Below are 16,246 nucleotides of genomic sequence, written 5' to 3' on the forward strand. Positions count from 1 at the left end.
TAGACCAGGAAAAACTACCAAGTGTAAAAGCTTAGCTCGTGATGTCCCTCTAGTAACCACAGACAATGTAGAAAAAGCTCTCAAGGGCATGAAAACAGGAAAAGCTTGAGGTGACGACCACACAACCGTGGATCCTTCGAAGGAGAAAGGTGATGTTGAACTCTAAAAGTTCCTGCACTATTTTCCGAAGGCTTAAGGACTATAAAAGTGCCCATATCCTGTACAAACGTCAAAATAATTGTTATTCGCAAAAACGGGGTCACCAAAGACATCAAGAACAACACACACATCAGCCTACTCTCAGTTGTATACAAGCTGTTTACCAAAGTAATAGTTAACCAAATAGGGGGCAGCCTACATTCCCAGCAACATAGAGAGCAGCTTAGGTTTAGGAAAGCATACTCACTAATGGTTCACATCAATGCGGAGAATCAAGTAATGCAAAAAACCGCAGGGGGTAATAAACCCTTTCACATGGCATTTATATACTACGAAAAAACATTTGATTTAGTAAGCACTGCAGTAGTGCTGGAAGCATTGAAAGGCCAGGGAATACAGGCGACCTAAATAACACTACTAGATGGCATATATAAAAGATGTACGGGCAGCATAATACTTTAGGAAGTACTACCGATCCGAAAGAGAGTATGACGGGGGGATACCATACCGCGAATCTGTACAAAGCTTGTCTAAGCACGGTATTCAGGACACTTCACAGGGATAACACGGGGTTATAGATAAATGGTTCCGAAATGGTTCCCAAACACAATGGAACCGAACCCAGAAAAGTACAATTATGCCTGGAAACCCAATCGTCAAACTTGACGTACGAGACAGAAGAAGGGGAAGAAGCTAGAAGAAGCTAAAAGAATGTGAAGGCCAATAACTCGATGTCGAGACGAATGACGAAATACGCAGCAAAGAATGGACTCTAGCAGCGCAGTGAAGGAGCGGTTGGAGGTCGATGGTAGAGGCCTTCGTTCTGCAGTGGACCTAGTAAGTTGTTTATGATGATGATGATGATTATGATGACTGGTGCGGATGATGACCGAGGTGGTGCATGAAATTATTAATGACTGACGGGACGGTACCACTGATATCATTACACAAAGGAAACTACTAGTCTCGAAAGCCATAGAATTTTCGGTGACGTCGTCCACAATTACTGGAATGCAGTAAACTAAGCAGCAGGTCTCATGGCATCAGTGGTGATGCAGGCAAGGGGAGACTCAAAGATGGTGGATAAAATCATGAGCTATGTTCCTTCAGCGCTATTTGGTCGAACGGATTTTCTACAGGGAATAATTTGCCCTAGAATGTTCGTGAATATTTCCAATATTTTTGTAATATGCTGTTGCGTATTTGCACAAAGAAGCCTTACTTACCAAGACCTCATCAAAGCTGCAACTACCAAAGTAAACAACGGCCGCGTATCTGTTCGGTTCTCCGTAATTTTAGTGGAAAGACGGGGTTTTGTGCAGCTTTTTGCGACATAACTGGCTGTTCTGTCTACGCCACCCACCTTCCCGCCCTTCGCCTCCCGTAGTTCTCTTGACATAACAAGCTCTATGAAGGTTTGATAAATCTTTTCAAATTTCGCTTGTCTCACTTCTTCCGCGCCATGTGTCATGATATTTTAAGTGCGAGTGCACTTCTTAAGCGAGCCTGAATCGTCCGCAGCCGTCGTCTGCATAGCAACAGCTGCGGGTGCGCGCGCTCCTCGTCTTCCCTAGCAACGGGCTGAGATGGGCGCGCGCTACTCTCCTCCTCCTCTCTCCGCTCAGTGGCTGCGGGTGTTGGGCGCCTCCTCTCCACTTCGGGCGGGAGAGCTCTCGCTCGCGTAGCGGGCGCTCCGCATTCCGACGCGTGAGGGCGCTCGTGTAGCCCTCGCCGTAACGGCGGGCGCTACTCTCCTCCTCCTCTCTCCGCTCAGTGACTGCGGGTGTTGGGCGCCTCCTCTCCACTTCGGGCGGGAGAGCTCTCGCTCGCGTAGCGGGCGCTCCGCATTCCGACGCGTGAGGGCGCTCGTGTAGCGGCCGCGTGGCGCGGGAGGCTATGAGTATAGTGCCTAGAGAGCGGTCGCTGGTCCTGCATCTCGATAACGATGATGGCGGACCGGGCAACGGTACCACCAATAACGAGTGAAATATCTTTCTTTGTAGTTGTGTGCGTGTGTGTAATCTCTCGACTACTCATTAAGATCACGATATCCACCGTAATCGCGCAATCAACAACCGTGCATTCGCACTTACACACTCTCCCCCTCGGGGAAGTGCGAGGGAATTTTTTACCTACTGAACTTGAATTGAACTGACGCCACGAGGTCGAGTTTTGAGCCTATTTGTACTTACTTGATGGAGAAAGTGCCCTCGCAGGTAATTGGAGGCATGCCGTTTCGGCCGTGAGACCTGCCATGGCATCCGCAGTGGTGGTGGCGATAGAGTTTTGTAGATATTGTGACGATTCACATCGGTTGGACGTGTACATTACGGATGGGCATTCTCTGGAATTGTGTTGATAACGAAGAGGCTCCCTGTAATGTGATGGTGCCTCGAACTCCGTGTCCAGTTTCTGTGGAGGACTCCCGTCTTGTACTAGAAATAAACCCGCCTTTCACCGTACCGAAATAATCACTAGAGAGGAATCTCGCGCTGCGATGGTCCGTCAAGATCGACGTGATGGGTATTAGTGGATTCGTAGTAGTGCTGCGTGGTTACCGGAAAGCCCTATAGATAGGTTTCGTGGCTGTATACATAGTTTCGATTTTGTCGTGCTTTTAGTTGACAGTTTTGCTATTACAGGCAATATGCAGCGTCTTCGGAAGAAGCACACGGAAGTACATTTTTCTTACAACTGAAATTCGGATGCGCTCTCATGCCGCTCTGAATGCAACTACAAAATAAAATTTGACATCCTCATAAAATGCAGCCCAACGGCTACAAAGAGCAGCAATGCAACTTTCTCAGAAATTTCCGAGTAAGAAAAAATTCGTCCTCGTTCAGTGTAACTGGTTTATAACCAAACTTTTTATCAGGGCCGGTTCAAATCATTGTCCACATAACAAGAACGACAACACAAAATACGGCGCTCATAGGGCGAAATTACTGGAAAACAAGGTGTCACGGTGTCGTGCGGCATAGTTTTGTATTTTGGCAGCTGCGGCAAGCGCTAAATGTTTGTGACGGGCAAACATCTCGTGACAACAACGCTCCTACGTTGGCTCCTACCAGTGAGTGATGTGGCATGCGTGGAAGGTTGTCTTTTTCGGAGACTGCTCTGCAGTAATTTTGCCCAAAAGGGAAAATGCGAATTTCAATAGATAAAGGAAATTATCGTATTCATGGAATAAGCACGGCAGACCATCCAGTACGATGTGGCCTGTTCGCAACCTTCCCGACCATCAAGGTGGTTTAAGTACACGATTGCAGTCGATTTGCTTCTTCTTCACCGCCGCCAGAACTTTTACTCCATCATTGTTGCTATAAGAGTGAGCTTAGTTCATTTTTTCGAAAGTGATAATCATTGGACATCACCTTGGACGGGCTATGACGTGTCTTTCTCGTTCCGACCAAGTGTTGCCGCGATTACGAAAAACGCTTGAGTTCTTTTTTGGCCAATTTTAGCCAATCTCCCAAAGTTGGTATGCTTGGCTTGGCAAACGTGCGCCGGAACGCTGTGCGATCATCGCTACGCACGCACAAACGAGCGCGCGTTCGGCAATTTCTTGGTATTTTTAACTGCGGACAAGAAAAATCGCGACTGGCTAAACAGCTTCGCTGTTAAAAATGGCCGCCGCTGGGGGAGAAAAGAAAAACACGTATGAGATTTGAACGTGGTCACCACGGCAGGAGCCAAGTGTGTTAACACCGCGCTATCTCCGCACGTTTGCAGCAGTGGAACCAAAATTAATATAGTGCGTGCCAGGTAATATGTGACGGCGCCTGAGTAGAACAACAGCACACTACAACTCTGATTGCATGGAGGCTCTCTCGTGTTACCAGTTAGTTTGTTCAATAATTTCGCGCCATGAGATAAAGAAACAAAGCCGAAGACTTGAATGTAAACTTCATTTGGCAACAAAGGAGGATGTGAAATTTCCGTATGTTCATATTCAAGCGTGCACCATTTTTACTAAAATTTGGTATCACAAAGATGTATGTTATAATCGGGCTTAAAGCCGAAATCGGTTTCAACTCAGATAGCCGCATTGCCAAGTACACGAACTCCTCCCAAAAATCCGGTTCTAAATCTACGCGGTATAATCAGCGGATTTTTTTTTTCAAATTTGTGAGGCAAACAGACCTGTGCGTGCAACCTGGGGTGAATTGAAATCATGCAAATACGGTAATTTGCGCCAAAAGTTCAAGAAACCAAAGGTAAAAGTGAGACGCTAGCACTACGGAGAAGCAAAGAATTCTTCGTTAGTAATCCAAAGGCTTTCGTTTTGAAAGCACGTAAACAGATTTAGTAGGCCCAAGGAGCTGGGTTTTTCTTTGTCCGCTTCAATAATAAACTAAGGCGATAACAACTGACCACGTCATTGAAATTGCTCAATGGAGCCCCAATCATTAGTTTTACTAATTCACTCACGTATCTTTAGGTAGACATGTCCATAATGAAAAAAAGTGAGCCGTACAAAGTCTCTTCACTCATCAGAAAGATTTACTTAGCTGACCTCACTTGTCCTCAGTCTTTATCGCTTGCTCAAATTTGCCTTTCGAACCCCTTACGGTTCGGGGATGCTTAACAGCGCAAATTTTGCAACAAACGAAAGCAACAATTGTAGCTTCGCCTTTATTAGGCGGCGTCAGCTGCGACGCCAAAAGACCTTCGGCTGATGGCATACGCGGATCGCAGCGCATGTATAGAAATGTCGTGGGGCACAAAAACGTGTGCTCCTTTGTACAGGTAACGGCCGTGAATGAACTACATCGAGTACATTTTTCTTTTCAGCGTAAACATCGCTGACACCCGCGGTGCGTGACTTGCGTTGAAAATCTCATTGGCTGCTCCAGAATGCGGGCCACGTAGTTCGCGTGTGCACTTCAAGAATTTCTACGCATCCATCCGTTCCGTGCATGGCTTGAACGCAGTCGGGGGACGCGCTATGTTTTCTTGAATTGACCACAAGGACGCACAGGTGCGCTATTCCGTGCACTGAGTAGAATAAACAAAATACAGCACAAGAACGCTACAGTTCTGGCCGACAGAACCGGGGGAGCATTTCTAAGTTTCTAAGCGCTTTGCTGCTTTCTTCATTTCTGCCTTAATGCACAGTTTAGCAACAAAACTAGATTGTTGCTTTTGTCGCCGATGGTAACTAATCAATCGTTGAGAGCGCCTTGTCAATGTTCTGCCTGCAATGTATTACAGTGAAGCTGTCATAGAAATTCTCACGTTGTTTTAAGTGCGGTGCACTTTAGGGGCCCGGGATGTCGTCCCTCCAATGCCGTCGGGCATCCCGCAAGTCAACTGGCGCATACCAACTTAGAAGGAGTGGCTAAGAATAATTGTTTAGTCCTGCAACTAATAAGATAAGACAAAATTGGGTAGCAGACAAAATGTCAGTCAGTCAGTGAGCTCAAAAGAGAAAAAAATAGTCAGGAAGGAGAAAACGAAAATAAAGTCAACCTCATCAGAAAAGTTGACTTTATTTTCAACCTAATCAGAAAAGTTGACTTTGATCAGAAAAGTTGTCTTTATCCTAGCCGTCCCTGCAACGAATGAGTCGACGGCGTGACACACATTTCCGCGGCAGTCGTCCAGCTTCCCTGTTCCCCTGAAAGACAAAATCACTGGAAGAGACCATGGCAGCCCTAGGCATCGCAGGCGAGTTTCCAGCAGCCTTTTTCGAAGACTGCTGTCGTTCCTCTATTTGCGGCGTATACTCATGTGTGATACATGAGGGGTAATTGTAGCCGAGTTTATTAAAACAGTTAAACAAAAGCAAAACACAGAAAAAAGAGCAGCACAGAGAGAAAGAACATCAAAACACAGCAAAATTCGGCGATCTTGGCAATTGACATGTACAGACTGAGGAAATGACGAATTCATTGGGTCTTGACTAGATTTGACTTGGCCTTTGTTAGGTGTGCACCTCTCGGAAGAGAGGGATTGACTTAAGCGAAGCTTTCTCCAGAAAGCTGAGGTAAATGAAAATCCCAAATCCAGGCTCCTAAAGACCCACATTCAATTTGCCGAAATGCGAAGCCAAAGTCTCCTTCAACTCAACCGACATCCAAAGCCAAAGCCCGCTCTACGAACCCACAGGACATGGTGTGCTCCCCGATCGCGATAATAGCCCGATAGTATACGCCTCGAGCTTCGCGATGGCTGCGCGGCCTGCCACACCTTCACCGCCGCGTTTACGGGACGAGCGTTGGGTGGCTGATAGAGGCTCATGAAAAGTTTGGATTCTCTTACGCTTCTTTTTGACTTTCCTCGTCCTGAGCCACTTTTTATGGCCATGTCGGTAAGCAAATACTACGTTTCGGTGATTTCAAAGAACAGCTGCGGCTTGGTAGAGTGCTCGAACGCCAGCAAAAGCTTCCCGAGGACGCGATTCGGCGCGCGTCCTGAACACTCTGATGGTTGTCAACGACGGCCGCAGCATATCACCACTGTCCCCTCCGAACACTTGAGGCACAGTGAATTTTATTTTCGCCTTGTTTAAACGTGATACTGGCGCAGTTATAGTTTGGTTTCCTCAGGCAGCGGGGTTAGCGAAAGCGGCTTCGTTTCAAATATATAAGTCATAGAAAATGTGCTTCGCAGAGCTGATTATCCCAATAACGGAGACAAACCCTCGTGCCTTTAAAGGGAACGTAACTCTCTCGAAAATGTTAAGCATACTGCAAGGCTCTGCGTCGTTAAATATATGCACACTCATGCTTCATAGCAGAAAGCAAGGAAATTTAATAAAACCACGGAATTATGAATGGAGTGCAATTCGGGAAGTAACAGAATACCTTTGTACACGGAATAATAAACGGTGTGCAATTCGGGAAGAAACAGAATAGCTCTTACGCGAATGAAAAAAACCCAAGGCAGCTTTGGAAATGATCAGGACGGTCGTCTAAACGTAAGCTAGGTAGGACGCACCATGCCCAACTAGATGCGGAATTCACTGCTGTTCTTCCGAACATAGCGGAGGGGGGAGACGGGGACGCCTTAATATGGTTTGTCCTAGGCAAACGGAAATAAAGGAATGAACGTTTTAGTACTCACACAAGCAAGCTGGGTCTTCAGTTTTCGTATATTTTTCGACATCAACGAACAGCTGGTCACTGGGTGAACGCATTTTGTGAAGTAAAAGTTGGCAGTTCACAAACGTTATGGGTGTATCTACAAGGCTGTGGCATCTGATAACACCATCTGATTTAAGTTTGTGCTAGGTTGCTGCTAATGAACCGCACGGACAGCGCTCATGCTTAAACAGTTCCGATGTTACAGAAAATACAAAAAAATACAAAAAGTAAAACCAAAGCACAAATAAACAGAAGATAAACACAAGGTTCTCACCCCAATAACGCTTGGGAAACACATTGGCGAATCACTGCTACACTTCCGACAGCTTTAGCGTTGAGTGGAACTGCATCCATATGGTGCTTTTATCGCTGGAGTGCTGCCCGTTCCCTGTGGGGTCCGTCCTTTGTCATTGTGTTATTTTCAGTATTGGCTATTTTGCTGTCATCTAACAATTATGTTATCAGGGTTACGTGTTGCGGCGCAATGTTTTCACCGAGGAGCTAACTATAAGCCGTTATAATTGCTGTAATCACGTTCACCGACTCGATGATGGGGACCCGCATTGTCCTTAGACTAACCGCACTTTGACTAACCGCACTAACCGCCCTAACCAACACTAACCTTGAACGTCCTCGACCTAGCGCCCGTTCGTAACTGCAACGCGCTTCACTAAACATGACGTCATTAATTCGGTGATTATGAGGATTAGCGCATCGACGCTGCAGAGGCGACAATACGCGCTGTAGTGGAGTACTCCGGATTAATTGTGCACACCAGAGGATCTTTTACGTCCTCCGGAATTTTGAACACACGGCCGTTTTCGGTTTTCGCCTCCATCAGAAAAGTGGCTGGCATGGCTGGGAATCGAATCGCGTCTGTTAGGTCAGCAGCACAACGCCATCGCCACTGAGCCACCGCGGCGGGTACGTTCGTCATGCTGTTATGTAATTTGATAGGCAACCTTTAACGCAAAAGTAGATGAGAAGAAAACGGTAGAAAGGTCAGTGGGAGAGAGAGAGAGAGAGAGAAAGAGAGAGAGAAAGAGGGTGAATATAATTTATTGCCATTTTTTAAACAGGAATGCCCCGTGCGCGAATGCCTGGTGTCTTCGCCCTATCACACAGCGGTCAATGAACCCGTGGTTCCTGGCAGCATCCATTGGCATTTCAAGTTTGGAATAGGGATTCGCAACAGACGAGGGGATACACCGGTGCTATTTGAGGAGAAAAATAACCTGAGGTTAATAAACCGATTCTTCTGGAAACGAAAGTATAAGAAAGGGTCACGGAAAGGTCTCAACGGTAAAACGAAAATGACTTCATGTTAAGTGACAACACAGGTATTGTGCAGGACGTTGAGTTGCTATTCAAGGTTGAGAGCAGCGATTAGAGCAAGGTTAGGTGGAAAGTAAGGCTGAATTTCACTGGAGAAAGGGCTAACCTTCGGAAAAGTCAGAAACCCGTTCTCGATGTCCGTTCAGCGCTAGCTGATCGAACTGCGTTTAAAAGGGCACTCAGGTGCTCTAGAATACTCCACCATATTTTTGTAAATTGCGGATGGGTGCTTGTATAAAGGGGCTGTGCATATTAACACATCATCAAAGCTGTCATTACTGAAAGAAAAATTGCAGCGTATCTGCTCGCCTTGCGGAAAATGTCGTGGGAGGACCGTAGTCTTTTGCGTCCTCTGCCATACAACGGCCTTTGCTGCCCTGTAACGGCCAAACACCTCCAGGCTCATCATCGCATGTATGGCTCCTCCCATGGTACAGGCAATGGTCGTTTTCTGAAACGAATTAAATTTTGCGTGTCGCAGTACTCACGCGCCATATGTCGTGACATATTTTACCGGTTGAACTTGGATTGAGTGCCGCCAAGAAGTCTAGTGTCCAGGCCTTTTGTACTCAATGGGAAGAGAAATCCGTCGTGTAGTATTCAAACTCAAGATTGAGTACGATGATGACTGAGTACAGATCCTGACAAAAAGTGAGTACAATGACGAGTGAGTACAGACGTTAGTGTTTGTAGTTGAGAGGAGTGTACTCGCGATGACAGTATCCATGTGTACTTCTCGCCAGTGCATGTACTCCTGAGTGCGGCACTCCCCAGTACTGTACTCATGCGTACAGTACTCGCGAGTCTCGTACTATGAGTACATGCACTGGCGAGTAGTACGCATGAGTACTGTAATCGCGAGTAGAAACTTGTGCGTTTTATGACGGACTCGATTCTCGACGTACGTGCACAATTTTCACGCCTTTTGCAGGGTGCCTTATTAAGGGAAGATGAAAGGAGGTGTTGAGGTGGAAAGCTGGTGTTGCTACTCTCGTCAATTGGACGTCACGGGGTTGCCGTAGTGAAAGCCCGGGCAAGCATGGGTGGTTTACCTCAACTTTCTTTGTTGAAATTGTTCGAAGACAGGGGCGGCACAGGCTGCCAGCATGCATAACGCGCGCGGCAGCCACTCTTTCTCGATCTTCAAAATCGCTAACCAGAGAAGCTTTGCGTCTTTTTCAGTTAGACAAAATGGTGAAAAGGAAACCAGGAGAACCTGCTCGGACAGGCTGGAAGCGTTTTCTGGCACTTCAGCTCTGGCTCAGTCCAGCCTGTAGAGCTTGTGCAGCTCGTGAAAGCAAATAGTTGACTGCCACAAAGAACTAGTGGAAGCATTTTAATACGAGTGGATGTGAGTGCAGATTGAGTACAAGTGAGTACAAATGAGTTGAGTACGAGTGAGTACAGGTTAGGTATGACTACTTGTAAGGAATACTGATTGTGAGTACGAGTGAGTATGATTACAAATGAGTATTTGATGAGTGGGTACGGGTGATTTTGTACAGACGAGCTTTTTGATTATGAATTTGAGTAAGTATAGCATGAAGAAAAAAAAAATTGTGATTTAGCTTGAGCGAGTTTTCTCAGTTTTAACCACCTATGTTTCTGACTGCTGTTAAAAATTCTGTATATTAACATCAGGAGAAAACCGGTCCAGAGGAAACTTTTCTTCGCGTTTTCTACAGATGTCCCTCTTTTAATTTACTACGGTACTCGTCAGTTGGCATCCCGTTCACTCCTATCCAGTTTACTGGAATTATACAACAGAAGTTAACCCTTTGGCTCCCACAACTGGCTTTTACTGGCCCCAATGATGTCATAACATTCTGTGCCATTGCAGACGTACGCGTAAATCGCGGCACGTACGCGTTGTGTGGTTTTCAGCCGTTTTATTGATCGGCATGAAAAAATTTAATCCAAGTAAGATCTAATCAGAAGTCAACAGGTACGACGGTACTCAGAGCAACACGTGAGGCTGTCAAGGTCGCTGTGAAGCCCGCCTTCTTTCCTGATGGAAAACCCTGCGGCCACTGACATTCCAAGCTCATTTGCTATGGGGATGAAGCGCCGGGTGGTACCGGCCACTGTAGCATGTATTTCTTTATTTTTTGGCAAAAGTCGAATTCCTTCTGTCACTTTCGCCTTTTCTCTTTTCTCTTCTCGGCTCGCTGTAAAACTTGTGCAGTGCCACGTATAAGCCGTTTTGTATAAAAAGCTGCCTTTGCCGCCGCACCTTCAGCAGTTGGAACAACAGCAGCTGACAGAGAACATGGTAAGCACTTCTACCAAAGCTCGCCAAGACAACTTTCTATACCATGAACCCTGGAAGGGTGTTAACTGCGTAAGCGACGCAGCCGCAAAACATCTCAACTGAGAAATTTGTAAAATGCCGCTTTTAGAACAGTCACAAACGAGAGCGCTTGCCACAATGGCCAGTTTATTCCTAAATTACGATTTATAGAACAATGTTCACCCTTCAATGCGCCTATGCAAGTTATAAGTTCTCTGAAGATCATATGATGTCCTACTACTCACTCAGTTGAAGTCTTTATCTGATTAACAATGTTCAACGTTATATTCTAAGTAAATGTTAAACGAACTTCCTTCTCGGCTTTTTAATGATGTTCGGCTGATACCACTCACTGTACCCGTGAGGTATGGCGCTAGGATACAACTCTGTTTCTGAGTTTTACACGGGCGCTCAGGAGTTGTACATGACAGCTGCCATTTTTTGTGCCCAAAAGGTGTCATTGTTAAGTCGAATATTTGTGCCCTGGCATTCTGATTTATTTGAAGCATTCTTTACGCTATCACAGTGCGAGTGTTAGTTAGGTAAACAAATTTGAACTGAAAAACACCTTGACGCAAATCCAAATTTCGGCTCATTCTGGAGTGCAGCATAAAACTGTTTTGAAACAGCGGCGTTTCATCGTCTCCGCATAACTATTCCTGTTATACTTTTTTTTGCCAGGCTCGTGTCAAATTCCAACAAAGTCAAAATTTTCGTACTGGAGGTTGTTTTGTAATCACTAGCACAGTGCCATGGGCTTAGCATTTCGAAAAATACGCGTCCCGTAAATCTTGAGCAAATTTTTCATATGATCTAAGACTGACCTGTACCAGGAAATTTCTGTGTGTGTCACGCTACGGGGGTGCCAAAGTTCTAAATACTTTGAACGAAATACTGCATGAGCATACGCTAGTGTGATTCCCACTTACCCTGTGCTCAGGTGAACAATAACCAACGCTGTTATAACTTTAGGCGAATGGAAAACTTGCCCGGATTAAAGGTATCAATAACTAACATATTGGGGTTAAAGTAGAGTTCTATACTACGTAGAATATTTTGAAAAGAGAAGAAAAAATATGAAAATAGGGTAAGGCAAGATTGGACAATACGGTGCGCATAGGTGTAGGGCAAGGCAAAAAAATAGGCTAACTGCAAGCAAACGCACTACAAATGTAAATGTTTCCAAATAGACCCTGTAGTTAAAGCCCAGAAAATCAATTGACGTAATCACTTTGGTTGAAATAGTTAATCTTGTTCATATTTTCCCAACTTCAGTTTTCACCTAACTTAAATCATTGTTCAAAAAGTTATTTCAACTGCATCACAAAATTACACACAATCTAACTTTTTAAAGTATACTAGTTTGGTATAAATGCCATTTGTTTATTTGCTTTTTATAAAATTTCTAACACTCCTATAAATTATATTATTCCGTGAGCAACTTCCTTACCTGTGTAAGCGGTGGCAGATTTGTTTCCTTCAAGAGCTTGGCATTTGACTACAGAGCTTTTCCCGTGCGCTATACGTCGGAAGATAAGTTCTGTAACCAAACGAATGCGTTGCTTTTCAAGACACTGCTTAAGAAAAAAATAATCTCCCTAAGCATTTTAATGCAACCTAATCAGTTGAAACCATAAAACATTTAATTGACATTTCCCTGTTTTGGTTTTGGCAGACGCATAACGATGTCCGTAACGATTACTTGGTTTTTGTTAATGCTTAGCCGATTTCATCGATAAGTGCACATAACTACTCATTACCTCACAAACTTTTTATCTGAAAAATTGTTCATCTACAACTGACGGTGGAAATCATTGCCTACCCTTTTGCTGTGCAGATCCGCGCCTGTATCATCCTTGCCCTGGCCACCAGCGCCCTCGGTGGCTACACCGGATTCCCCGGCTATGGCCTCGGCTATGGCCTTGGACATGGCCTTGGATACGGCGGCCTCGGCTACGCCGGCTACGGCCTGTCCCACTATGGCCTTGCCCATGGCGTCGGTTACTCTGGTCTCGGCCTCGGCTACGGCTACGCCCCAGCCGTCGGCTACCCCGTCGCCACTCCAGCTGTCTCCAAGACCGTGTCCACTTACACCGCGGCTCCGGCTGTGACCGCCGTCCACCACGCCCCAGCTGTGGCCACCGTCGCTCACGCTGCCCCAGTAGCCACCTACGCTGCTGCCCCAGTTTCCGCCTACTCCTTCGCTGCCCCAGCTGTGTCAAAGACCGTGTCTACCTACACCGCTGCTCCAGCTGTGACCGCTGTCGCTCACGCTGCCCCAGTTGCCACCTACGCCGCTGGCTACCCCACTTATCCCGCCGTGACCAGTTTCGCCCGCCCGGCCGCAGTCGTGGCTGCTGCCCCTGCTGTCACCACCACCACCGCCGTTCACCACGCTCCAGCCGTGGCCACCGTTGCCCACGCCGCCCCAGTCGTCGGCTCTTACGGTTTCGCCCATGCCGCCCCAGTCGTCGGCGCCTACGGTGTTGCCCACGCCGCCCCAGTCTATGGCTATGGTGTTGGCCACTACGGCTACGGTGTTGGACACTACGGTTTCGGCCACGGTCTGGGCACTTACGGCCTGAACTACGGCTACGGCCTTGGCTCTCCCTTCCACTACAGCGCCCTCCTCCGCAAGAAGAAGTGTAAGTATCTTTAGTTTATTTTAATGTTGTATTTAACACAAATGACACTGGGGAGATTCGAAAGGGGTTCATTTTTCACAGACGACCACAAGAATAGGGACACGTATTGTTCGGTTCCGTAGAAACCGCCTGCCATAAAGCGGCGGGTTCTACTCTGATTTCATTTTTATACCTTAAAGTGTGGCCGTGATTGTTGCTTTGCGCAATTTATTGTGATAGGCGGTGAGTGAAGTTTTAAAGATAGTAGCGCAAAGACGCCAGATGCTCTAACGCATAGAAAATAATGGTCCAAAATGATACTGCTGTCATTTGAAGAATTAGTCAATGCGCTTTAAGAGGTCCAAAGAACCCTCATAATAAGTGTGGTTTTTTCCTTTTTTCAGAAATCGGCTTCCCAAAAGCGGACTCTCTCATCTTCAAGAACTAGGATGTTTAAACAATTTAGCAGGAGCATCGTCCCCACTGCCGTTACGGTCAGATGAAAGAGCGGCCAAAATAAAGTATGACACTGTTGAACTCACTTGTCCTGCATTGTTTTTTTTGTTATTCGGAATGAACGCGTATTTTTCAAAAGGAATGACCAGTTGAGTGATATGGCCGTTGAAGAATTGAAGGGGAGCGCTGCTCGAGGCAGCTGTTTTATTAACGTCCAAATTCGCTAACGATAGCGCCTTCACAAATTCTGAACGGAAAACAGAGTTGTAAAACTTTGTTTGCGGAATTAGCGTAAGGTCTTCACGAGTAAGGTTTTCACGTTTATTTTGTTTAAATATGTGGATTTCGTAAAGTGTAGTCAAAATGTTTGTTTCTGGGAACCCAGGAGTTCTCATGATTCTTAGTTCCAGAGGGAAGGGCTGAACAACCACCCGGGGCAATTTCAATCACTGTCTTAGCAATCAACTTCCATCCTATTCTCTTGGCCGCCTATTAAGTAGATCTTTATACCAGGTAATTTCGTTTGTGGTGCTTAAAGCGGAAGCTGTAAATTACCATTGAGTGGAAAAGCCGGCGTCAAGCGTCCGTAATAGCACAGCCGCTACATCGGAAGCGTTAGACACTGCAAGATTTTATACATCGCAATCCAAAACTGAGCAATAGCGACAAGTTGCTCCTTCAGCAGGTTTCCATAGCACGAGGCCTCCTAAACCGCCAGCTGAAACTAGGCAACAACGATGGGTTTCATCCACGCCGGTACACAGCAGATAGGGAGAACAGAAGGACGCAGTCGAACGAGGGATAGGACAAGCAGACTAATTCCCCATCGTAAACTCTCCCATTGCATGGCGGCAGGAACCAGCAGCAGGGCATGGCGTAGGGTGCAGATCGAATCTATCCCGAAGTGTTAAGGGGACACTGAAGTGATTTGTAAATATTGCGAGATTACTAGCGCAAATTCTAGTCCGGAATCCGTATGCCATGTTTCGACCACTCTGAGTGCGTTTGCCGGAATTCATTTATAGAAACATCACTTCGAAACTGCCTTCCTCCTCTTTGTATCCTCGCCAATTTTCTCTGGCATTTTCGTGTGACGTCAGTAGGAGATGATTTGGCTTGACTGCGCTAATGCACGGCTTACAGATCTTCCGACAGAGTCAGTCCGCCCAGCGCTTAGTCCGCCAGCCACCGAAGGGGCGTCCCAATTCGTTCGCTCAGTTTAAACTAATCCACGACAAGTTTTTTTTAATACAGGAATATGCCTTTATTTAATTTGTTAGTGTGCACACCGTATCAAGCTCCAATTCCAGGTCGCTCCACAAAAGCGCTTCACAAGCGCACACGCGACGCTTCGCTAACTGGTATGCTAGCAGGAAAATCTAATGCCAATTCAAGGCAGGAGAAGAGTCAGCGAAGTTAATATAGGTACTATGGAATTAAAATCATAAAATCAACTGAAGCTTTTACCGTAAAGTGTAAAACTGGGGTGCAGGAAGCACTTTTTTGCGCTGCGTTAACAACCACAGCGGTCAGCAGCGCAACCACACAACTGCGAACGCTTTTCCGTCTAAGAAATGCAATTGGTAGGCATGAGATATTGTGGAAATTTTGGGGACGCTTACTGCACGAGCGCTGTGCAACAAATAGTCATATAAGCTACTGAAATGCTAAAACTAAATAATAATGTATGCTGGTTACATATTATATACCTTATTTTTCCATCACCGACAGCGCTGGCTTGTGCCCGAGTGGTCTGGAGCGCTGGTATGTTATTTTGCAAGTGATAAGTAAGAATCCCCGAGGGTACATCCTTTTTTTTTAAGTTGATTTCTTCGTTGCCGGCGCAAATAAAATCAGGGTGTGTGGTGCTCTAGGGGGAAAAGCGTACCAGGTGACACTTAGCCGTAGATGGTTCTCGGCTCTTTTACCGCTGGACACAGTGATAAGGTGTGGACAGACTGACCGATCATTGCTCCCGTGATATCGTTAAAAGTTCGATAGGGTGTACATTCTCGCACATGTATTTGAGGTCACCAGACGGCTGCCACCCTGTGACTGTTGCAACCTAAAACATTTTGGTGGCCGCTGTTGCGATGCTGTTGCGAAAACCGTTTTCTTCACTTGGGTCAACAACCAAAAACCTGCCATCTGCCTTCCCTCATCGACGTTCGACCCGTCGTGTCCACTATGGCGAACTATGCTGCTGCTTGAGAAGCCCCGAGGTGACTGAAAGCATACCCTTTCAGTCACTTTGGAGCCTCCCAAGTGCCAACCGGCCAACGACACTGCTGAAA

At 46.2% G+C, this 16,246-nt stretch overlaps 1 protein-coding gene across 1 annotated transcript in view; it reads left to right on the top strand.

The window, feature by feature from the left end:
- The first annotated feature begins 10,763 nt into the window (after positions 1–10,763).
- Positions 10,764–16,246, top strand: part of LOC144146557 (uncharacterized) — a 30,202-nt gene continuing 24,719 nt past the window's right edge. Inside the window, exons 1-2 of the mRNA XM_077678501.1 lie at positions 10,764–10,854; positions 12,710–13,517. Of these exons, the coding sequence (XP_077534627.1) occupies positions 10,852–10,854; positions 12,710–13,517 (811 nt within the window). The 5' untranslated portion in view covers positions 10,764–10,851. The remainder of the gene's footprint in view (positions 10,855–12,709; positions 13,518–16,246) is intronic.

Source organism: Haemaphysalis longicornis, unplaced genomic scaffold, assembly GCF_048455015.1.
Source record: "Haemaphysalis longicornis isolate Haplotype H1 unplaced genomic scaffold, Haemaphysalis longicornis Haplotype H1 scaffold_7, whole genome shotgun sequence".
Lineage (NCBI taxonomy): Eukaryota > Metazoa > Arthropoda > Arachnida > Ixodida > Ixodidae > Haemaphysalis > Haemaphysalis longicornis.